The sequence below is a fragment of the Pan paniscus genome, chromosome 11 (assembly GCF_029289425.2).
Source record: "Pan paniscus chromosome 11, NHGRI_mPanPan1-v2.0_pri, whole genome shotgun sequence".
NCBI classification, from domain to species: Eukaryota; Metazoa; Chordata; class Mammalia; order Primates; family Hominidae; genus Pan; species Pan paniscus.
In genome coordinates, this window is record NC_073260.2 from 29,925,288 (window position 1) to 29,950,650 (window position 25,363).

At 44.5% G+C, this 25,363-nt stretch overlaps 1 protein-coding gene across 3 annotated transcripts in view; it reads left to right on the forward strand.

Moving 5' to 3' along the window:
• The window catches only part of PTPN3 (protein tyrosine phosphatase non-receptor type 3), a 122,776-nt gene that overhangs the window by 16,294 nt on the left and 81,119 nt on the right, over window positions 1–25,363 (forward strand). For 2 of the 3 annotated variants that reach the window (XM_034967947.3, XM_034967948.3), the window contains exons 2-4: window positions 18,593–18,747; window positions 24,615–24,722; window positions 24,799–24,841. In XM_034967947.3, the coding sequence (XP_034823838.2) occupies window positions 18,610–18,747; window positions 24,615–24,722; window positions 24,799–24,841 (289 nt within the window). In that variant the 5' untranslated portion in view covers window positions 18,593–18,609. Of the gene's footprint in view, window positions 1–18,592; window positions 18,748–24,614; window positions 24,723–24,798; window positions 24,842–25,363 lie in introns of those variants that run through there. The other variant, XM_008963274.4, reaches the window with a different exon arrangement.

The window sequence follows — 25,363 nt, forward strand, 5'->3', positions numbered from 1 at the left end:
CATTTCACACACATTTCTTAAGCGCCTATGGGCAGAGGCTCCATTTTCTATGGCCTGATCAGCAGGGGAGCAGCTGCCAGCATCTTGGACCTGACTGAAAGGCGGGGGAGTTTCTGACTGTACACGATGTCCCAGCCCTCCCTGTCTTTGTCACAGGCCCAGGAGCGCTGGACAGCCTGTGGGTCCAGAAGTAAACTTGGGTGCCTCTGTGGCTGCAGGGTCCAGGCAGTGCCCACCCATCTGCCTTCCCCTCTTGTGACACTTAGTGACATGCTACACACTGAGTATGGGGTTCCCAATTTTATCAATTTATTCATGCATTCCATAGATACTTAGTGCCTCATATGCACTGGACACTGTTCTAGATGCCATGGAGATGGCAGTTCACTACTAAAATCCCTGCCTTTAAGGAACTTACATTTAAGGAGAAATCTAAAGTAGGGCGAGAGGGAGAAGGAGTGATCAGGGAAGGCCTCACTGATGAGGTAAAATTTAAGCAGGCACATGAAGAAACTGAGTGAGAGAGCCAGGTGCATATCTAAGGGAAGGGTGTTCAAGGAGAGGGAACAGCACGTGCAAACACCCAAGGTTGGAACAAGCTTGGCACCACCTGGGAACAGCCAGAGAAGCATGAGACCCTGGTGGAGCAGAATGAGATCTAGGACTCAGGGTTCATTTCCCCATCCCCTTTGGAGATTTTAGAACCAGAGGGCCACCCCTCCTCTGTGAAGCAGTTCAAACTAACCTCATGTATTTCTCTTGCTTATCTATAGTTGGCCATCACTGAGACCTGTGTTCGGTGGGGTCTGGCTTTGGAAGTCCCTGCCATGCCCTGCCCTGCCCTTGGGTTTCCTTATCTGTGCACTGAGGGACTTGAACCAGGAGACTGGCAAGGGTACATTGGGCTTTCCTCTGTCTTATTCAGTTAGGTGTGTGAGTTAGATCTTGGGTAATTTTTAGGTTAATATTAGGAGTGTGTAAATGCCATTGTTGATATTTAATTCTTAATATGTTTAGCCTATTAGATTTCCTTTGTTATGAAAGAGTCTCCCAGCCAGCTGTGGGCAGCAGTCATAAGAAGTGAGTGGAGGGATAAACCCAGTGGTTTATCCATCAACCATCCAACCATGCATCCATCCATCCATCCATCCATCCATTCATCCCACAGTGAATTATTGAGCACCTGTTGGGTACCAGCCACTGGGCAGGCTGCCTGTGCGGCAGTGGTGAGATTTTAAAGACTCAGACCCAGCCTTTTTGTGTAGGGATGTTAGCTCTGCCAGAAGATCGTGCTGGTGAAGGACTCCACTCAGCAAGACCAGAGCAGCTAACACATCATACCATATACAAAAATTCACTCAAAATGGATCAATGACCTTAATAAAAGACCCTAAAGCCATAAAACTCCTAGAAGAAAACATAGGGGTAAACCTTCACAACCTTGAATTTGGCAATGAATTCTTGGATATGACACTAAAAATGCAAGTAACAAAAGAAAAATAAATTGAGACTTCATGAAAATTAAAGCTTTTTTGCATCCAAAGACATCATCAAGAAAGTGAAAAGGCAACCTATGGAATGAGAGAATAGGCCAGGCGCAGTGGCTCCCACTTGTGATCCCAGCACCTTGGGAGACTGAGGCAGGCAGATCATTGAGTCTAGGAGTTCAAGATGAGCCTGGGTAACATGGTGAAACCCCGTCTCCACAAAAAATACAAAAATTAGCCAGGTATGGTGGTGTGTGCCTGTAGTCCCAGCTACTAAGGAGACTGAGACTGGAGGATCACTTGTGAGACAGAGGTTACGCTGAGCCAAGATGGTGCTACTGCCCTCCAGCCTGGGTGACAGAGCGAGACCCTGAAAGTCAACAGCTCACATTAACACAAAACAAATTTTTTACATGGGCAGAAGACTTGAATAGACATTTCTCTAAAGATGCACAAATGGCCAGTAAACACATGAAAAGATGCTCAGCATCATTAGTCATTACGGAAAATGTAAAGTAAAGCCACAGTGAGACACCACTGCACACCTACTAGAATGGTTATGATCAAAAACAGGAAACTAACAAGTATTAGCAAGGATGTGGAGGAATAGTAACCCTCTTATATTGTGGTGGGAATATAAATGGTGCAGCCTCTGTAGAAAACAATCTGATTGTTCCCCAAAAAGCTGTACATAATAGGGCCAGGCACGGAGGCTCAGGCCTGTAATCCCAGCACTTTGGGAGGGTGGATCGCTTGAGCTCAGGAGTTTGAGACCAGCCTGGGCAACAGGGCGAAACCCAGTCTACCAAAAGTACAAAAGCTTAGCTGGGGGTGGTGGCACACACTTGTAGTCCCAGCTGCTAGGGAAGCTGAGATGGGAAGATCCATTGAGCCTGGGAGGCGGAGGAGGCTGCAGTAAGCCGAGATGGTGCCTTTGCACTCCAGCCTGGGCAACAGAGGAAGACTGTGTCTCAAAAAAATTTTAAAAAGCTATAGATAGAACTACCATGTGACCCAGCAATCCTACTCCTACGTATATACCTGAAAGAATTGAAAGTGGACTCGGACAGATACTTGTATGCTGAAATGATAAAATTTAAGCATTGCAACACCATTCACAATAGCCAGAAGGCAGAAACAACCCAAATGTCCAATGACAGATGAATTGATAAACAAAATGGAATATCATTCAGTCATAAAAAGAAATAAAGTTCTGATACATGCTAAAATATGGAGGAACCTTAAAAACATGCTAAGTGAAATAAGCCAGACTCAAATAGACAAATACTATGTGGTTCCACTGATGTATCTAGACTAGGCAAATTCGTAGAGGCAGAAAGTAGATTAGAGGTGGCCAGGAGTTGGAGGAGGGGTGAATGGGGAGTTATTGCCTAATGGGTACAGAGTTTCTGTTTGGGATGATGAAAAATTTCTGGAAATAGTGGTGATGGTTGCACAACATTGTGAATATAATTAATGCCACTGAATTGTACACTTAAAAATGGCTAAAATGGCAAGCGTTAGGTCCTATATATTTTACAATTAAAAAAAAAAAAGACACGCTTGTTTACCGGAGATTTAAAAGAACAGAAAAAAAGAAAAGAAAAAGAAAAACAAGACCAGAAGAGGTAGTGGGAGGAGCACGTCTTTGGCAGGAGCCACCGGTTTGGATTCTGCCCTGCCGCTGGGTCACCTCAGAAACACATGTGGTAACCTCATGGGCGAAGCCTGCTCCCCTCTTTTGATGTGAGAGTCCAGTAAGATGATGAGTGTGGGCTCTCTCCTGGGTCATGGGAGTTGCTCAGGGAATGCCTTCCCATCCCCTTTAATTTCATCTTTTCCATTGTAAAAGATTGTTCTACCTGGTAGAAAAGACAGAACACAGTTAACTTGGCGATTTTGTGCAAATCATCATCAGTTACCTTGCTCATGTTTAGCCATCCTCCTCTAGGTGGTGGCCCAGCCCCTGTCTGTCATCTCGTTCCTCCTTTCTCTGGTGTTTTTGCCCTAACTCAGGGCTCATCGGGACCCCCACTTCCTTGGCGTTGGTGCCTGTCCTTGGTCACGTGCTTTCTCTTCCTTTTCTGGGTTTACTGTGGATTCTTTTTGACATCTGAGCTCTGCTAGTGAGAAGTCATCTGAACACCCAGCCACAGTTATGTACACTCACGTGGTGGAATATCGTAGAGTCATAACAGAAAGGGTCAGGGAAGTGTTTGAAATACCTGGACGAATGTTGGATAGTGATCATGAGAAAGAGTGGAATATATGATTGCATAGACATTACAAGTTCAACTTTTTAAAAAACACAAACAAAATTGTTGGTTGGCTTGTTTTGTTCAACCTGAGCACATCAGAGTCCACGCCCTTTGTAGCCACTGGTCTGAGCCGCCCTCTCCTTCCCCTCCAAGGTTCACTACCATCTGTGGTCAGATCCCCCTTTTTCACAGCCACCCAGGGAGATTTCTTGCTGCCTGAGCCTCTCTCCTGGCAGGTTGAAAGAAGCTCAGGGTTCAGACACCGTGAGGCTGTCCTGGATCCTCCAGAGATCCAGGCCCTTGCTACACCCAGGTTGCCGCCGCCTTGTTTATCAGTTACTCCTGCCCCATGACTGTCCTCATCAGATCCTTGGCTCAGAGCCAGTGCATGTGCCCCCAAAGGTGAGTGAGCAAGAGTCTTATGGAGCTCTAGTTTGCTGAGAAGCTCAGCTTCCCATGGGCCGGAAGGAGTCCTGGCAGTTCCGAGATCCCTGGAGGCAGGTGCAGTGGGAGGAGAGACTGACTGGGGCCAGGGCTGGCCACCTCAATGAGGTCCGGAAGGAGAGCTGGTCATCAGGTAGGAGCGGCCCCAGGCCAAACCCAGAGCCTGGCCTCAGGAAATGAGATGGCCTGTTTCTGCCCTCCCGCTGCTGCTAATAATTAACCCAGGGACGGCTGCCTGTGAGGCTGGAAGGGCCTTTAGACATCATGTGACACACTGCAGTCCAGGCCTTTTGCAGAAGTGGGAGGAAGTCATTTACTACATTTCCTCAATTCTGAAAGGCGCGTTGGCCACACTTTAATGCTTCTGAAATCACCGTGACCTTCACAGTCACAGGGTACTTTGGATGTACTGTTTCTTTAAAATAACTTTGCTGAAACACCTGTTACATCAGGTGTGTCATCTTAGAGCAGAGGGAATAATGGTGATAAATACCCAGATCATTACTCAAGTTTCTAATGTTGCAGAGTTAATTAGGGGGCAAGAAGGTTTTCTGGGCCATTTCCCTTGTAAGAGGAAATTTACCAACATGAGAGCCTCGGGGAGTGTTTATAAAGATTATCTCAAAAGGGTAAGAACATACCTTATTTAGTAAGTTACAGAGACAATAGTGACTAAGTGTGGGGCTCCGTTTACCACCTCCAGTGAATCACCTGTAATTCGTCTGCCTCCCAGTCACGTGCATCAGTGGACTCAGAGTGGGTGATGTGTGATGCCCCCACCTGAGCTTGGGATCATCACCCTGTTTGAAGTCTGCCTGTGTGACCTGTGCGTGGTTCTGAGTCGAGTCTCCCAATCTTGTAAAATGGTAACAGCAGTGCTACCTTCCAGGCCCAGTCAAAACCAATCAGTCAGGAGTGAGGGGTGTAAAAATACTTGGAAATCGCTGAAGCCCCGTAGCACAGGAAGCCCAGAAACAGGAAAGGGAATGGCCCAGGGACTGAGAAAGAAGACAGGTGGGAAGGGCAAGAACGCATAGGCAGCATTCACAGAGCTGGTGTTGAGTGGCTGTGGCGGGCCAGGCCCTGTGCTGCGTTAAGAATGAAATCTCTGCTCCCTACAGTTATTCACAGAGGAGGAAACTAAGACAAAACATTAATTTGTTCAGGTTCATGTCCACTCGGGAGTGGCAGAGCAGAGACTAGAACCCAGGTCTGGCTATTCCTTCAAACCTCCAGTGGACTCTGGCCTGGCAAGACCCCTCCTGTCCCAGAGTACTCCCAAGCAAAGATCTTCCTGGTGCAGTCACGGACCACTCTTGAAATCAGTGAGAGGGTTATCTTTATCTCTGTATTCTCAGCTCCCAGCATGTGGAAGGCCTCAGTACAGATAAATGCATCAACAGCAGCAATGACATATATTATTTCCTTTTTTTCTTTACCTTTTATTTTTTAGTAGCAATTATACATTCCTTTTGTTTACTTTTTACTGTTTTTTTTAAGGTTTACAACTTGTTATTTTAATAAACATATACATTTCATTCATTTGTTCCTAAATGTTGTTCTCCTGATTTGCATTTTGGCATGCCTTTTAGAAGTCTTTTTAAAGAGTTTCCTTTCATTAATTTGCTGACCCCATTTTATCAGGGTACAAAGCCCTGGAAATCTGAATAGGCTGCATAAAAATATTTTATGGTTTCTAGAGGCACACTGGCAACCAGCAGGGTTACCGAACCTAATATAACCTGAGATGGCCCCCTGGATTAAAACCTTACAGGCAGAGGATTTTAAAGCTGGAAAAAGCTTTAGAGGGCTCTAACCTGGGAAACCGAGCCAGAGAAAAGTGAGTTAGTGACTTCACGAGTCACCTGGCTGGTCAGAGACAAATAAGATGATGCTTCGTGGGGGTAAGTGGAGAGTATTTTTCTCCGTTTCCTTGAGATAAAATTATGGCGAGGGACACTGGTCGTGAGGATTGGGTTTCTCTGGCCGGACTGCCACTGGCTTCAGACTCCTTGGCGGGAACAGAGGCTGGCAGGATGGTCCGGTTGTGAGATTCCAGCTTCTTGGCTGGGATGCACTGTGATTAGCACATCTCAAACCTTTCAAAGTGACTTTAGCTGTTTTCTTTTCTGAAGGCTTCTGCTGCTTTTGGCTGTAAAGGGGTGGGGGCCAGAGCCTAAGATAGAAATATCGTGGACTGACACCCAAATGGGCGTGTCTGTGCCTGAGAGCAAATATTAGCAGAGTATTTTTGTAAGGTTTATGCAACTTGATTCATGTCCCTGTGGAGTAAATGTATTCCATCCTGATTTCCAGTCTGTCTGGGGCCTAGTGGAACTACTCGGAGGGAAAATGAAATGAGATCAGTAGCTTAATTTTAGGTAGAAACAGCTAAATGTAAAACATATTCCATTGTCTATTTTGTGAGCTTTACATATTTTTGCTTGTTATAGTCCCTCATCTCCTATTTCACGATTTGATGGGCCATTTCAGTTTTTTCCAAGAATGAGGTATTCATTTAGAATTATTTCTGATGAGAAAGTATACATGAAAGGAAATTCAGTTTTGAACAATACCACATTGAGGCTTACATGTACAGAAACTTAACCTTGGAATTGTTGAAACAGAAGTCCTGAAAGCCCAGAGTTCATCTATCCCACTCTTCACTGTCAGTCTGCCCTCTGAGGCCTTCTCACCAAGGGTCTCATCCAGCTTCTCTGCTTGATTACCTCTAGTGATGAGGAGCTCACTCTCTTACAGGGCACTTCCTTCCATATTTGTGCAGGTTTAACTGTTTAAAAGCTCCTTCGTCTGTTGAAGAGAAATGTGTTTCTTTCATCTTCTACCCATTGAACCTTTGGGACCTAAAAAAATCAGTCTAATTATAGTAGCTAGGTGCAAGTTAATTTGCATACACATTATCTCCAGTGATTAAAACAACCTTAGGGAAATCCTTCCTCTTTTATAGGTAGGGAAACTAAGTCTCAGAGAGGGTAAGCAGTCTCTCCAAAGTTAATCTCAGTAAGTGATTAAGCTGAGGTCCCCCCACAGCTGTCTGATTCTGATGCTGGTAACTTTCCCACAGCCTTACATTGTATCCTAATTCCTCTTCTGTGTGACAGCCCCTTGGATTTTTGAAGTACCTAGTCTTATCCGCCCTGAGATTTCGCTAAGATTTCAGTTATTCCTCAGGAAAGCCTGCTAAATCAGTTTCTGTGGAGTTCCCATACCATGCGTGCATTTTTCCCCGCAACCTTTGCACATGGGGTTTGCGGTGTCTGGAATGCTGCAGCTTCTCCCTGGCCAATACCCCTTATACTGCAAGACTCCCCATGAAATTTCTGTGAACCGGTCCTGACACCCACCGCACCCTAGTGGATCCGGAGCCCTCCTCGTGTTCCTCCAGCACCCTGGGGCTTCATCTCCCCTAGAACTTGATACTGCCCACTCCCTGGCCTGGCGCAGAGACGGCGCAGAGTAAATGAATATCGAGAGAGTAAATGATGCGGAACTCCTTTGCCAAAGTAGCAACCAAGGAGGCTAAAAGTAATTGTAAACAAGATTGACAAGCCCGTGAAATCATAGTCAGATGCAGGTTGCTTGGAGGCTGTCGTGGGGACAGCTTGACTGGGGTAAGTCCTGATGTCATTTTCCTCAGTATGACTTGGTTAAAACCCCCCCGTGGGCTGGCATTTGCCCTGTTTTTCTCCCAGGAGGAAGGTTTGCTGGCTCTTAGGTGTCTGGGTTCACCAAGGTGGCGCGCAGTGGGGAAAGGTTATCGGTCACTGTTCAGTGACTACCTGGGCAAAACCAAATCTCATTTCTTTGCAACCCACCCAAGACATCCACATGGGTACCGAGAAGCAACCCAGGGAGAGTTGAGACCTGTGGAATTTGGGGGTGTGCTGTTTGACACTGCATCATAATCAGATTTCCTAAAACTCTTTAAAAAAAAGAGAACTTCTAACACAATCTAATTTAAAAAAAAACTCAGGAAGACAACGTTGTAAGTCAGGAGAGAGTGGTCACCTGTAGAGGGGAGTGTCTGGAAGAGGACATGAGGGGCTCCTGCTGGGCTCCTGGGGAGCACTATATTTAGCATTTGTACTTTTTCTCTCTGTGATACTTCAAGAAAAAGGTTTTTCTTTAAATTGAATGGCTTCATTTAATATACTCAGCCTGAGTTTTCTGCCAGCTTCGAGGCAAACTTTGTGTTTTAGTTACTAGCTTCTCATCACAACACTGAAAACCCAGCTCATGGCACTTAAGAGATTGGTTTCTCTTTATAGCAACATTACCTCTTTCCCGAAACTGCCCGCGGCTCCCGCAGCATTCTTTATCTTGCCCTTCAGGGAGCTTAAAACTACTACTTCTTACCCTGCCAGGATCAAGTATAACTTTTATTTTGTTAGTTTTGCAAGTGTCATGGTGTCGAACCTATAAATAAAACCTATAAATAAACCCCAACTCCATAATAAGAAAACTATTTGACATTTTGAAGTCGTATGAAAAGAAGGCCAGTAATTACAGATCTCAGTTTGAATACAACGGGTCCTACAAATGACTCCACCCGGGCTTCCCAGGGGCTTCAGTCAGAGAGCCACTCCCCGAACAAATTACAGGGTCTGTGGAACAAATGATTTGATCCCAAAATTGTACTTTTGGAGTATCAGGATTGACAACTGCAAGATGATTCAACAGAGTATTGTGCTGTATTATTAAAGTGACCTGTGTGAGTGTGTCTCCCTTGTGCTAGAGAAAAATCTGAAGACTCGAGTATTAAATATGTTCATAAATCATTTTTTAATAAAAGGTATTAACACGTTCATAAATACCCAAATTTTTAAAAAGTTTTGTTCACCAGCACTGGCATTGCCCACTATGTTATTCATTAGCAGGCTTTATGCTTTAAAAATGTTATTTAAAAATTAATGTTTTAGTATATACGTTCAGGATAAATTTGTTTCTTGGCTTTAACGTTGAATTAGCCATATGAGATACGCCTCCCTGAATAAGGACGTTTGTTTTTCTAGTTTAGCAAGTATTCAGTCACGATTATGTTTACATTAAAACCAAATTTTAAAAATAAGTTAGTGTATTTAGTGTATTTATCTTTGTATTGTTATGTAGTATTGTACTTTGGAAAATTTAAAAGCCAAGAAAGCAGGCTAAAAATGGCAGAAGGTAGTGTTGATCAATTTATGAAATTATAGTTATGAGGAAAAAGATTAAATTCCAGGTACCAGTTGTACAGTAATTTTGTTATCAACTGTACTTATTTTAAAACTAATGAAATGTATAGGAAAGTGTTTTCTAAGATATTTGGGCATTTCACAAATGAAAACTGAAATGACTAATTTTTAATTAGTTGGGCTGAATTTCATTAAGAACATTCGCAAAAAAATAAAAATGATGGTGAAAACGGAAAATATTAAATAACATTTTTAAAAAGAACATTTTCAAAGCCTAATAAATAGCACAAAATGTATGCATCTTGTTTTCTTTCATTGCTGCTGCTTTAAGAAAATGCTGGTTGACTCAACGGGTTTCTGAGGAAGGGTGTGTGCATTGTGTGGCCTTTTATAATTTGGACAAATTGTTAAGAATTGGTGTTGGTGAATGATGTGAACTCATTTGAGTGAACAAGCCAAGACATCTGGTTATGTAATATCAAGTGATACAGTCCTTTTTGAATGATGGCAGTTTTCCTGTTGCTTTCTTCTCTATTTAGACAACAGTACTAATCCCAGCACTGACATATAGACTGGAAAATCTGTTACTTCATCAACAATGATTTAGGAAGCACTTCTCCCAGACTGAGTGATGGGACAGCTGCCAAGCTACGGAAACTCTATTTAGCTCTGGGAGGTGACTTGTAATGTAGACAGTAAAACTGACATAAGGATGCCCACCTAACAAAGGCCCTGGCTATAAGCATAGACAGGCAGAACCAAAAGGAACTCTAAAGATTGTCTGGTGGAAGATTTTCCACCGTGTGGCTCTCAGACCAGCTGCACCATTGCCCTGAGGGTCAGGGGGTATTTATTTAAAATGCAACTTCAAGCTGGGTGTGTTGGTATACATTTGTAGTCCCAGCTTCTTAGGAGGCCTGAGGCAGGAGGATTGCTTGAGCCCAGGAGTTTGAGGCCAGCCTGGGCAACATAATGAGTACCCTGTCTCTTTAAAAAAAAAAGTTACTTCCATATGACAAGTAAAACCAGGCATGATCCTGATTTGGATTGTGGATCGGGGAAGAGAAATAAAGGACATCTTTGGAACAATTTGCAAAATTTTAGTATGGACTGGATATTAGATAAGTGCTTATCATGTTAAATTTCTTCAGTGTGATAATTGTACTGTGGTTATGAAATGCCCTTATTAGGGGGAGATACATGCTAAAATATTTCGAGATAAAGGGGCATGATCTCTGCAGCAAGTGGTTCAGAGAAAAGCCTGGTGTGTCTGTGTGTGTATACAGATGAGAGACATGGGAAATAAAGTGTATGTGGGCTGGGCACGATGGCTCACGCCTGTAATCCCAGCACTTTGGGAGGCCAAGGCAGGCAAATCACCTGAGGTCAGGAGTTCAAGACCAGCCTAGGCCAACATGGTGAAACACTGTCTCTACTAAAAATACAAAAATTAGTTGGGCGTGGTGGCACATGCCTGTAGCCCCAGCTACTAGGGAGGCTGAGGCACAAGAATTGCTTCAGCCCAGGAGACGGAGGTTGCAGTGAGCTGAGATTGCGCTACTGCACTCCAGCCTGGGCAAGAGTGAGACTCCATCTCAAAAAAAAAAAAAGATGCGTATGTACCAAAATGTTAACAACTGAATCCAGGGCAAAAGGGTTACACAGGAGTTTGTTTTTCTTGCAACTTTTCTATAAGTCCAGAAAATTATTTTTTGTTTTACCATGCAGTTTCCTGGGCCCTTACTGAACCAAAATCTCTGTGGATGGTAACCAAGAATCTACATTTTTAACAAGTCCCCAGATGATTCTTGTGTACGCTAGTTTTAAGTCACTGGTTAAAAAGAAAGTCTCATTTCAGTCACTATTTTTTTAATATCTTGATCAGTGAGCAGACATTCTTAGTTTGAGCTCATCTTAGTGCTTAATAAATGATAAATAAATCCCCACCCAAGTGTTTGTAAATTTTTTTTTTTTTTTTGGATGAGGTCTCGCTCTGTTGCCCAGGCTGCAGAGCAGTGGTGCGGTCATAGCTCCCTGCAGCCTTGACCTCCTGGGCTCAAGCGATTCTCCCACCTCAGCCTCCCAAATACCTAGGACTACAGGCAGGTGCCACCACATGCAGCAAATTTTTTTTTTTTTTTTTTGTAGATATGATGGTCTCACTAGTAAATTTTATCTTTAGAAGGGAATACCCCACTTACTTCAGAGGAGTTTAAGGAACAGTTAGGCCTGGCTTTAAAACAGACTGGAATGAGAAGCTGTCCTCTTTGAGGTACCAACAGCAGTAGGAAAGCATGGTTTCTGTCTTCCTAAAGGCGTGAGCAATGCGAGTGATTGTTGCTTGTTGGGGCCATAGTTGGCCCCACAAAGAACTCGATACCACATAATGCAACCCAGCATCTGTGTGTCTACAGTGACAAGAGAGAACAACGCTGGTACTATATTAGCTGCTAAATGAATGAAGCATGTGTCTGCAATACGTTAAATATTGGCATTTGACGAGAAGTGCACTTAATTTGATGAGTCATTGTCTAGGGTGGCTGATAGTACATGTACTTTTCCATGCTAGAAATGCCCTTCTCTAGATCAGTCATCTATTGGAGCTCAGAAATAGCTAAAAGGAAAAAAAAAAAAAGGAGAGGGAAGAAGGCGCTTTCCTGAGTTCATAGGGAAGAATTGGGAAGAGGGGACTGAGCTACGGAGAAGGGCTTCTATACTGCAAAAAGGATTTTTGAAATAAGCTGAACTGTAAGTGATAAGCAAGAAAGAGCAGAGCTGTCCCTGTTCCCCTTGAATGCCAGCGTAGGAGGTGGCATGTCTTCCTCTGATCGCCACTAGGTGGTGGCATTGGGCTAGGCCAGCTTGATGTAGGTTGATTACTGTAGCGAGCCACCCATGATTCATTTATACAGCTTACTTACAAATTGGGTATTTATAAATCAAGACTGTTTTCTTATTCTCCTCCTTTTTTTCAACGGAACTCATATTCTTCAATTAGAGGCCTAAGTCCCTTACTTTAAAAAATAAGAATATGGAATACTTTGCCATTTATTTATTTGAGATAAGAGTCTCACTCTGTCGCTCAGGCTGGAGTGCAATGGCGCGATCTTGGCCCATTGCAATCTCTGCTTCCCGGGTTCGAGCGATTTTCCTGACTCAGCCTCCCAAGTAGCTGAGATTACAGGCGTGCCCCACCACACCCAGCTAATTTTTGTATTTTTAGTAGAGACGGGGTTTCACCATGTTGGCCAGGCTGGTCCCAAACTCCTGACCTCAGGTGATCTGCCCACCTGGGCCTCCCAAAGTGCTGGGAATACAGGCGTGAGCCATTGCGCCCGCCTCTTTATTTAAAATTATAATAGTGGAGTTGGGTTTGCTCTGTCATTTGCATGTGTTCCTCTCCCTTCTTTGTGTCTATGGTTCATTGGCTTGCGAAAGAACAGTTTCCCAGATCCGAATGTAGACAGACCCTTTGGAAATAAAGCGGCGGCATTACCCTTTCGTTGTCTCAGGCTTCAGGGCAGCCAGGGAGGAGCCCTAGTAGCAGCCCTGTTACCCAACCCTGACTCCCAGGGCTCTGGTGTCTCATGGGCCCAGGGTGTGGCAATTTGTGCCAGCATGCTACTGCTTCTGGTTACCCTGAGTTTGTAGAGCAGCTCAAAGATGTATCACATATCTATCACAACTATCTTTTAACTCTAGCAAGCTGTCTTTATTAAAGTGGATACATAAAACTTTAAGAAATGGAACATTCATATATCTGTAAGTCGTTTGAAATCAGGATTGCCCTGCAAAATCTGGAATCTGTAGACAGCACCCAATGGCATTAGAAGCTTAACGTTAATAAAATGCCTTTCATTGAGTGCCTGGTATGTGTCCCACATGTGCTAGGCACTTTCCATGTGCCACTCTAACTCTCATGGTCTTTATTGTGCCCCTACTGTTTGCAAAGTGAGGTGTTGCCTCTTTCTGTATTTTCCAAGTATAATCTTTGATTAAAAACTGTATTCACAGCCGGGCGCGGTGGCTCACGCCTGTAATCCCAGCACTTTGGGAGGCCAAGGTGGGCGGATCACGAGGTCAGGAGATCGAGACCATCCTGGCTAACATGGTGAAACCCTGTCTCTACTAAAAATACAAAAAATTAGCCGGGCGTGGTGGCAGGCGCCTGTAGTCCCACCTGCTCAGGAGGCTGAGGCAGGAGAATGGCGTGAACCCGGGAGGAGGAGCTTGCAGTGAGCCGAGATCACGCCACTGTACTCCAGCCTGGGGGACAGAGCAAGACTCTGTCTCAAACAAACAAACAAACAAACAAACAAAACAAAACTGTATCCACAGTAGAGCTTCGTTTGCTATTGTTTAAAACATTCTAAAGCTATAATGGATTTTTAAACTCATGCAAAGAACAGGCTTGGCTTCCATATTATAAAATGCATCAGCAGCAGCTGTAATCATTTGTGGTCAGAGAGGCCAGCATGTTCCTGGTTGGGTTGTGGCTTTGTTTAGAATTAAGAGGCTTATAAAGGAAGCCATAGAAACCCTGAGTTCCCCAATTGCTGTAGTACAGGAAACAGGGCAGTTAGTCAGCATCCATTGTCCTGACCAGATTGTTTAAGATGTAATTTCAAGACAATCTGAAAATACCACATGGCTCAATTATTGGGTTATTCAACATCAGGCTCATTCTTACCAAGGTTTGCTTTAGGAACCATTGTTCCTAAATAAATACCTATTTATGACATTGTCATTAGGTTTCAAGCCCTTTATGTAACAATCAGAGATGGGTGTGAGAAAGGGAAGTCTGTCTCTCCTGGGTTGCTGGTGGGCTTTATTTTGTCAGCTGGCTGTGTGACTGTGCTGGACAGCATCATTGCTAACCACGGTGAAATGAATAAGTCCCAGCGGCACCCACGCCAGCACGAGCAGGAGCTGCTCAGGTGAAGTCTGGAAATCAGTGTCCACCATTGGAGCATCAGCCCATGTGACTTTCATTTGGAGGCACCTGTTTCAAATCTTAGTTTTTTTCTGCCTGGGGTCATTGTGTGACTATCTCTGCTTTAGCTGTTCCACAGAACAACTGCCCACCTCTTATCACACACAGTGCATTCATCCACATAGTGCATGGCTTAGATTCCGCAGAGCCTGTATTCTAAGACCATCCATCCAAAACACACCCTGAGGTTCCCTGGAAACCCACTCCTTTAGTCCTCCTCTTCCTGGCTGTTACTTTGAGGGCTCCCAAAGGGAATGTGATCCTGCGCCACACCTGAGGATGCTGAATCACCACTGGGGGTGCGGGGACAGGCAGGTTTTAAAAGCTCCTCAGGTGATTCTGATGTGCACCTCCCACTAAAACCAACTTGAAATGGTTCTATTGTGTCTTTTGAAAAAAAAATGTAACCCACCTGAGATTCTTAGACAAGAACTAAAAAATAAAATTGACATTTTAAAGTCAATGTGGTTAAAGCATTATGGAACACATTTGTTGTCTTTTGATAACTTTTTGTATTACTCAGAAAATGCATCCCTGCTTCTGATGACATTTTCATTGGAAAGGGCAAGGCGGAGGTGGTGGGGTGGGTGGAATTTTATAAGCGACTGAATAAGTTCCTTTGCACTGCTGGTCCCAGGAAGTTTTTTTTTTTATTAGTATTTCAGACTCTCTATCCTTACCTAAGGAAGAAGGGAGGTTTGCTTGGAGCTCCTTAAATATAATAATACGAGACCAAGTGCTTCTCTTCCTGGATGTACTTTCTGCACAGCTTTCATCATTGCGGTTTCTCTTTCTACACCTAACCGGTGCCCCCTGTCATTCCCTGAAGCTTGCTTCTTAGTCCTCCAATCTGCTTTGGCCACATCCGTCTAAGAGCTGAGTCACTCACTACTCCTTGCTACTGACTCCCAAATCTTTTCTCTAGCCGTGCCCTGACAGTAGGCGCTACTTTTCCAATTACCCGTGACTTGCGTCTGCCAGAATGGACCCTGGCAGCAGCAGCTTGGTCATCACCTGGGAGACAAGATGCAGACTCTTGGGTCCTATCAAGACCTACTTGAATCAGAGTCTGCATTTTAACAAGATCCCCAAGCACTCTGTATGCACACTGCAGTGTGAGAAGCACTGGTCTATGGGACATCTGTCTCCCCTCCCCTGTGCATTCCTTCTTTCTTTTCTTGCTTGCTTTCATTTTTTAAGAGATAGAGTCTTGCTGTGTTGCCCAGGCTGGGCTCTAATTCCTGGGCTCAAACAGCCCTCCCACCTTGGCCTCCAGAGTAGCTGGGACTACAGGTGCACACTACCGTAGCTAGCTACATTCTACTTAGACCCTCCCCCATTTTTCTCTGTCAAATTTGTCTATCCTGTTGTATTGCTCTATGGTATTGTTGTACTGCAGTACTGCTATATAGTCTGTTATATAGACTATAAATTTTAGCTTCATTTTCTATTTCATTCTTCCTTCCATTCATTCGGACATTTACTAACTCTACCAGACCTAGGTTTGGAGGTACAATGAGCAAAAGCAGACCTAGCCTTGTGGGGCTTCACATCTAGTGGGAGAAGCAGATATTAAATACACATCATGAGTTCTAAGTGTGAAATGAGGGTAAGCACTAGTGAGTGAACTCTGTCACACAAATCTGTGACTGGTTAGGGAGACCAGGGAAGGCTTCCCAGAGGAAGTGATGCTTGTGCTGAGCACTGACGATGAACTGGAGTTAATCAGATGAAGAGGAGCAGAAAGAGCTTTGCAAGCAGAAGGAATAGCATATGCAGAGGCCCAGCTCATCAGAGAAAGTTTGTGGAGAATTAATAAAAAAAAGTTAACTTACTCTCAGGCCCTTCATCTTTATTCGCTCTTCCACCCAACACTGTCAGAGTTATATCTTCACCATTCCCTGAGCCAATTTGATTTGTAGAATTACTTCACGTATTCTTTTTTTTTTTTTTTTTTTTTTTTGAGACAGAGTTTTGTTCTTTTTGCCCAGGGAGTGCAATGGCGAGATCTCAGCTCACTGCAGCCTCCACCTCCTGGGTTCAAGTGATTCTCCTGCCTCAGCCTCTGGAGTAGCTGGGATTACTGGCGCATGCCACCATGCCCAGCTAATTTTGTATGTTTTGTAGAGATGAAATTTCACCATGTTGGCCAGGCTGGTCTCGAACTCCTGATCTCAGGTGATCCGTCTGCTTCAGCCTCCCAAAGTGCTGGGTTTAGAGGCGCATGCCACCATGCCTGGCTAGTTTTGTATGTTTGGTACAGATGAGGTTTCATCATGTTGGCCAGCTGCTCTCGAACTCCTGACCTCAGGTGACCCGCCCGCTTCAGCCTCCCAAAGTGCTGGGATTACAGGCGTGAACCACCGTGCCCGGCTGCTTCATGTATTCTTTGTAGAAGCCTAGATCCTCCCACCTACGTGATATAGTCATGTCCTCAGTTGCACACCTTTCCAGTCTTTTTGCCTACCTCTCCACCATTGAAATCACCAGTTAAACCAGTTTCCTTACTGTTCCCTAATATCATGGTCAGATTTTGAATGCCCTCTAATTCTCTCTTCATAAATATTATACTCTCTTTTTCAAAAAAGTAAACTTGTTATTAAAACATACATATGGAAAAGTACACAAATCATAAATGTAGAGCTTGGTAAATTGTCACAAAGTGAGTACACCAGTGTCATTAGCACCCACATCACGAAATAGAATGTTAAAAGCATCTCAGAAAATGCATCTCCCCCTTCCCCTCACTACACACAAAGGTAACCATTATCCTTTCTTCTATCAGCATTGATTAGTTTTGCCTGTTTGTAAACTTTACATAAATGGAATCATGCAGCAGATAATCTGTTGTGTCTCATATCTTTTGCTCAACGTTAAAGCAATTGATTCACGTTTTGCATGTAATGGTAGTTCATTTCTTTCTTTTGCTGTATAGTAGTATATGGTATGACTGTACCACAGTTTATCCGTTCCACATTTGATAAATGGGGTCTTTTCCAGTTTAGGATTATTGTGAAGATTCTTTTTTGTTGTTGTTATAAATTATGATTTTATTAGATACATATTTTGGTCCAAATCTTTGAATTGTCGTGACTTTAAAAAAAATTTTTTTTAGCTTACAAGTTCTGAGTACATGTGCAGGTTTGTTATATAGGTAAATTGAGTGTCTTGGAGATTTGGTGTACAGATTATTTTGTCAAATGCGTCATAAGCATAGTACCCGAAAGGTAGTTTTGCAATCCTCACCCTCCTCCCACACTTCACCCTCATGTAGGCCCTGGTAGCTATTGCTCCCTTCTTTGTGTCCATATGTTCTCAAAGTTTAGCTCCCACAAGATGCTGGTACATGTCTTTTAGTGAGTGAATATACATTTTTCTGCTGGGAATGTGCCCATGACTGAAATTGTTCTATCACAATAAATGCATATGTTGAGCTTTAGTAGATACTATTCAGCAGTTTTCCATCGTACAGTGGTTGCGCTGAGTTATGCTTTCACCAGCAGCATGTGAGAGTTCTGGTTGCTCCACACCCTCCGTGGTTTTGCCAGTCTTGAATCATAGGGGTTCTCTGGTGGGTGTGTGGTACTATTGCTTTGTGGGTTTAATTTGCATTTCTTTGACAGCTAATGTGGTTGAGTACCTGTTTTTGTTTTCTCCCTGTTTTCTAAGGGGTTTTCTGTTACTTCCTCTCACTAGGTTAGCAGGAGCACTTCATATATTCTTGGCAGATGTATATATTGCGAGTATCTCCTCCCACTCTATCGGTTGCCTTTTTGCTGCCCTAAATGGTGTCTCTCAATGAACAGAGGTCCTTAATTTTAATATCAGTTTATCAATGAGTCTTTTCACGTTTGAAATCATATTTATACCATGTTTAGTTCTGTAAAACCTTAGAGGTAGAACACAAATACATAAAATTGTGAAACATAAATAAAAATTTAAAAGCCTGGGAAATATAAATTAGAAGACTCAGACCAGGGAGTTAATAAGACATGCAAATAAGCCACGTAATTCTGTGAACGTACAATTTAGCAATACATATTGCTTAGAGCATCTTAGAAGTCAAAACTCAATTGGAAACATGATCTGCTATGTAGTTCTCATTATCTGTGAGTCCCTCAGACAGTATCGAGAGGATGGGATCTGACAGGTATCTGCACTCACAAGTAACTGACGATTCACATTTTAAAGCACTAACAGGTATATTTTATGTTACAGGTTATTCAGCGATAGTTATGACCTCCCGGTTACGTGCGTTGGGTGGAAGAATTAATAATATACGCACCTCGGAGTTACCCAAAGAGAAAACTCGATCAGAAGTCATCTGCAGCATCCACTTTTTAGATGGCGTGGTACAGACCTTTAAAGTTACTGTAAGTTCTCTACTTTTTTTTTTACTTTTCCTGAATTAATGCTCCTAACAAATAGTTTTCATCTCTTGGCTCACAAAATGAAGAAAAAAATATTTTAAAATGAAAGCTTGAGATCTCAGATCTTGTATGTTGAGATTGCACTGGAAATACTTAAAAATGTTGCCCCCATTTCACCTCTGCCCTGAGGGTCTTCCCCCCGCCTTTCTGTGTGATGTGAACTGTTTGACGCTCAGACGTTGGTGCTTCTGGGAAGTCCTCATCCACTTTCTGAAGGAGACTGGTTCGGGAAGTGGATGAGGACTCCACGGAAGCACCAACATCTGGAGGCATCATGGCGCCCTATATATGCTTCATTAGAGCCCACGTCAGGTTGCATTTTTTCAAGTAGTGATTAGGGTATATGTTGCCCATGAAACTGAGCTCCTTGAAAACAGGAAAGAATAGAAAGGGTGTTGTTTCCCCTGTGCCTGGCACAAGTCTGGGCACACAGCATGTGCTCGTTAAATGTGTGAGTGAGTGGGTTGTGAAACAATCAGCCTCACAGATGGCAGGGCTTGGGGAGGTCCTGGCTCATCCCACTTAAAGCCCGTGGCAGAGCCAGCACTAGAAACGAGGTCTCCAGTCTCCCAGGCCAGCTGCAGGAAGATACTGGGACCATGGCTGCCTATGGTGCCCACCCACCCCAGTCACCACCGGGCCCGTGACCTCTTCCATCCTCTGGCCAGTCCTAACAGGATCAGTCCCAACCCTGAACTGGCTGCTAGGATCTGCCCCAACCTGTAAAGTTCAGTGTGCAAGGAAAGACATCAGAAGAGAAGACGGGATGAGAGAACAATTGAGGGAACAATAAAAGGCCACAAGAATGCAAAGCGTGACAAAAACTGATCCCTGGGTCTTCCGCACACCCCATACAAGTTTGCCCACTGCCAATCCCAGGTGATCATGGACCTTGATGCAGGCAGGAGGAGAAGGCAGTTTGCGTGGAGTTTCAGCACGGTGGGTGCTGTATCTCCTTTTCAGCAGGGGTGGGGCGGTGGCCCAGTGCCTTGGCTGCAGACGTCTCCCTGTCAGTGCAGAAGACTCAGGTGGACGACCAAAGTCATGGAAGTTTGGGCCCTTCGCCTGGCAGAGAGTGGGAATGGGCAGTAGAGATGGATGTTTCCCAGCCTTCTGCCCCACTCTTCCACGAGCACCCAGGCCTCCAGCTATTCCCCAGTGTCAGGGCATCATTTTTTTGTAGGTGGGAAACATTGTTGTAACAAGTGAAAACTCCAGCAAGGAAATTCAGTTGTCTAGTTAGGTGTCTCCAAAGTCTAATTAGAGGGGCTACAACATATACCTGTGACCTGTTTCTTCAGAAGCCACTTTGGAGGAAAACATCCTCTCAGGAGGACTGTCCAAAAGAATATTCTGCGATTCTGGAAATATTCTGTGTCTGCACTAACCCATAGGGGAGCCCCCCAGCCGCATGTGGCAATTGGACATTTGAAATATACCTGAAGAACTAATTTTTTTTTTTTTTTTTTCCTGAAACAAGGTCTTTCTCTGTCACCCAGGCTGGAGTGCAGTGGTGTAATCCCAGCTCACTGCAGCCTCAACCTCCTGGGCTTAAGTAATCCTCCCACTTCAGCCTCCCAAGCAGCTGGGACTACAGGCACACACCACTACACCCATCTAATTTTTTTATTTTTTTGTAGAAACGAGGTCTCACTAACTTGTCCAGGCTGGTCTCAAATTCCCACTTCAGCTTCCTGAAGTGCTGGAATTGTAAAGCATGAGCTACCATGCCTGGCTTAAATTTTGTATTTTATCTTAATTAAAATGGAAGCAGTCTTTAGTAGTTCATAGTCCCCACTTTAGATTGCTCAGCTTTGGTAAACATTTCTTAAAGTGTGTCAGAAGCTCCTACGATGTGTGATAAAGATGTCAATCCCTTGTCCTGCCTGGATGTTTTGAAACTTGCTCTCTGTGGGGTGGGGCCTGAGAATCTGTATTGTAATTGCTCCCCGAGTTGTCTCAATGTGCCGTGCAGTTAGAGAACCACTGATTTAGGGGTCTGTTGGCAAGGTTGTAAATATTTCCCTTAAAAGGCAACTAGTTTGGTTCTACAGAACCTTGTCTTGTATCTGATTTCCTTTCAACATAATCTTTCATAGAATTTTGTGATTATACAAGCTCAATGAAGGTCACAAATGTCTCTTCCAGATGCTGTACACTAATAGTTTAGTATGTGTCTGGCTTCTTTGTTAAAATGTGTGTTTGTCTGTCTTGGAGCTGTTCTTTAACCATTTATCCTCTTCCTGACGAAAACATGAATGTTTGTTAGTATATAACTCATGTATTCATTCAGCATATGTTTACTGAGCACTTACTATGGGCTAAGCTTTGTTCTGGGTACAAAAAATGGCAACAGTGCACAAAACAGAACAAAATCCCTGCCTTTTTGAAGCTAACATCCCAGTGGGGGAGATGGGCCATAAAAAAATACGTGCTGAGTCGGGCTTTGCAGAAAAATAAAGTAGAACAAGAGGGAGAGAGTGCCAGGGCAAGGTGAGGTTACCATTGTATAGACGTAACCAGAGACGTCCCCACTGATGAGTTGAAAGAACCATGTGTTCATCTGGAGGGAGCACATCCCAGGGAGAAGGAATAGCAGTGCAAAGGCCCTGAGGCTGGAGCCCACTTCCTTTGGTTGCAGAACACAGTGGAATCTGGAGTGGAATGAGCAAGTGGGGAGGGTAGCAGAAGATAAGGGCAGAGAGATAACAGGGGTAAGGGGTGGGGGATCGCATGGAGCCTTGTAGATCATTCTGAGGGTGCTGGCTTTTTTTCCTACACGAGGTGGAAAGCACTGGGGCTCTGTCCACAGTTGACAATAGGAGGGAAGGGGCTGAAAGACTGGTGTGGCAGTCCAGGGCGGAGATGATGACCATTGGACATGGTGGCTGTGTGGGGCTGGCTAAGAGGAAACTGAGCCCAGAAGTACTTTGAAGGTGGAGTCAATAGGGTTTGCTGATAGATGGGATTTGGAATGTGAAAGAACAGGAGGCCTCAAGGTGAATCCCAGATTTTTGGCCTGAGCAATGCAGCAAAATAGAGTTGCAGTTTATTGAGATGGGGAAGACTGTGGGAAGAACAGGTCTCAGGGTAGAAGTAATCAGTTCTGCTGTGGGCATATTGTGGGGGAGAGGCCTGTTATTCATCTATGTAGCAGTGTAGGGATGGTACGAGATAGAAGAGTCAGGAGGTTAGGGGATGGGTCCAGGCTGGGGATACAGATGTGGATGTCACCAGGATAGAGATGGGATTTCAAGCTTGAAACTGGAGGAGATCCCCAGAGAAGCAAGTAGATGGAAGCTGCGAACGGTGCTTAAGGGTAGGAGAGGTGAGGAGCAGGCACTAAAGGAGTCTGAGAAGGACCAGCCAGGGAGGTGGGAGGAGGCCAAGAGCGAATGTCTGAGAATCCCAGCAGGAGGAGGAGTGATCAGCTCTGTGAAAAGGGGAGAAAGCAAGCACCTACCCCGAGTGAGCATCATATCAAGCCTTACAACAGGCTGGGTGCAGTGGTTAATGCCTGTATTCTCAGCACTTTGAGAGGCCAAAGCAGGAGGATCCCTTGAGCCCAGGAGTTTGAGGTTACAGTGAGCTAATTGTACCACTGCACTCCAGCAGGGGCAATGGAGCAAGACCCTGTCTCTAAAAAAATAAAAAAGTCTTAGAGCCTGGCAAACAGTGAGCACCCAGAAATTCTTAGTTATGAACGTCATTGTTCTTATCACGTGGCTGCCTCCCCAAGCTTCCAGCAGCCTGGTTCAAAGCTGAGTCCCATGGAACTTGAGAAGTTGGAGGGCCTGGTTGCAACTTGGAATATCCCTCACTTTGTGTCTTTCTATGTGTAGGAATTGTTTGCACAGTCTCATTCAGACTCTTTAGCCCACCCCACCTTGTGACCAGGAGCAGATGTCAGGGAAGCTGACTTGGATATCAGTGGTTCTTCTCTCAGCCCAGGGAGCGAGCCCTGGTGGTGACCTGGTGCAGCGAAGATGACCTCTTGCGGGCAGGGGCCAGGCCAGGAGGCCTTTTCTTATTATAAATGTGTTTTTTGTTATTACATTTCAATTTCTCTTGAGAACTGGGTGAATTATGCAGAATAGATACCTGTATATGTGAATTACGCACTTCAGAGGAGGAGATGCAGTAGGAACAAACAGACCTGAGTCAGGCAGTCAGACTGTCCTTCAGCTGATGGTGCAAGGCACGGAGCCTCTCGGTGCCTCTGCTCGTTGGCAAGGGAGATGGTGATGACTACTACACTTTGCAAAGTTGCTGCAAAGATTAGAGATCATATATAAAAAGCACATTGGCATAATGTCTGGCTCCTTGTAGATGTTCAGTAAATTGTAGTTAATAATATATATTAAATGTAATATAAAATCATATATAAATAATTCCAACAAGGGGAGCAGCTAGCTTTTTGACATCTGGTAATTTGCAATGTGTGGTCTGGGTCATTCTTTCCCCACCTATTGTGATTCTCTTCTGATGGATGGTGCCCTGGGTAGAAGGAGCAGGAGGTACAAGCGCTGTTGGGCAGGAAAGGGGGCATGTTCAGGAAATGGGCGTGTTTCATGTTCCCACATTTCAGACCGAATAATCTGAGGCTGCCCCAAAGAAGTCTCTGCAGGAGGGGCCTGACAGTTATCTAATTCTCCCAATGCTGGTCACTGTGACCTATTTTCAAGTACATTATTTGCTCTCAGGCACTCAAAAAAAGGAGCTACCTTTGCCTGTTCTATACACAGTCTATTTCTGACTCATATTGTCCTTTAGTTAAATGGTTTGGTTCAAAGGATTCCTGCAAAGTCTGCCTGTTAAAGTAGAATTTGCAGTTTTCCAAACACTCCATGCTGTTTGCCATCCCTGGGCCTTTGTGCCGAGCCATCTGATCCAAAGGCCTGTTTTTAGCTCGTGCGCCTGGAGGGGAGGGGTGATGCTTGGCCCTGTCCTCCTCCCAAAGCCAGATCAGGGGGTTGCTTCCTCTACGGCCCCAGTCGAGATGACCATTTGTGTGGTCCCCTTGGGTGTCCACTGTGCCTCAACTGTTTCACAGCCCTCGACGGCCTTTGACATTCTGTTACAGCCACTGCCTCCATGGCTGGGGCAGGAAAAGGGAGCTTCTTATGGCCGTGTCCCCATTCCCACACCGTGCCTGCCCCATAAACATGGAGCGGGGAAGGCAATGGAGTCCTGATCTGAAGAGGCGTGTGGTTGAACGTGCCCCTCAGCTTCTCACTTCAGATGATGGGAAGGGGAAGCAGGGAGGCAGATAATCCCACAGGGTGGCACAGGCCACATCACTCTGAGGGTATTTTGAATGGCATTTGAGTATTTTTAGCTGTCTTCCTTTAGGCTGTTAGGTGAGAGCTTTCCTTTCCTGGACATACACTTCGGTGGCTTCTCCAGGAGTGGGAGCCACAGGTGTGTCCTGAAGAGCCAACAGAAACCGCCCTGGGGTTAGCATTTCATTGTGGATAATCCACCGGAGGCCACAGGGAGTTCACTGTGATTATGAGAGCTGAGTTTTCTGATTTAGACATTATCACTTGGGAATTGCAGCTAAGGGGGAAGGAAGAAATCTTAGACAATTAAATTAAACTCATATTGTCTTGTGTTGATGTCATTTTTCTTAGCCCTACTTCCCATATGTGCTGTGTGGCTTCTTAAAATTTATTAAAGCTTTTCTTGTGGTGGGAAGTGTGTGTGCATAGCTTTTCTGAATATTTTAACTCTTTTTTGCCTACAGTAAAGATGTTTTTACCACCAATTAATTTAAGACTTTTCCCACTTGATAATTTCTTTTGTTCTAGAAACAAGACACTGGCCAGGTTCTTCTGGATATGGTGTACAACCACCTGGGTGTGACTGAAAAGGAATATTTTGGTTTACAGCATGATGACGACTCCGTGGACTCTCCTGTAAGTGCCATTTTTAAAAAATGTGCTGAACTCCTTCACGGTTTGCTTTTATATTTTATGTTTTCTTGTCCAACAGAGATGGCTGGAAGCAAGCAAACCCATCAGGAAGCAGTTAAAAGGTTGGTGTGATCTTTTCATTTCAGTGGAACATTAGGTGTTAGTGTATCACAGCCTGTTTCTCCCCTCCAATCGTCAGTGCCTGTGACATCTGGTACCTGTAGTTCCGGGTGTCCAGGAGTCATGAGTGAGCCGACTTCTCCCTGTCTGACTTCTGAGTCAGCAGAGATGCTTCCAGATCAGCCCTCTAGGATCTTCCCCAGCTATGGGAAAGAAGGGGAAGGGTGAGAGTAGGCAGCTCAGAGCGAGGGAACCCACATTCCTATATACAAGGAAGGAAAAGGAAGGAGGATGGCCTTTCTTAGCCCGATGTGAGAGCCAGGGTGGAAAAGAGAGACAGAGAGATAGACAAACACAAACACCTCATACTTTCCAACAGCATAGTTGCGTTCACGGAAAACCGAACCATAAGTAGGTAATGTCACCAATATAAAAGATTAAGTCTTCCAAACTACCGCTTATCTCTCAGGAGTGAATCCCAGTGCTGCAGTTAACTCCCAGTTCGGTGGCCAGTCAGGCCCACC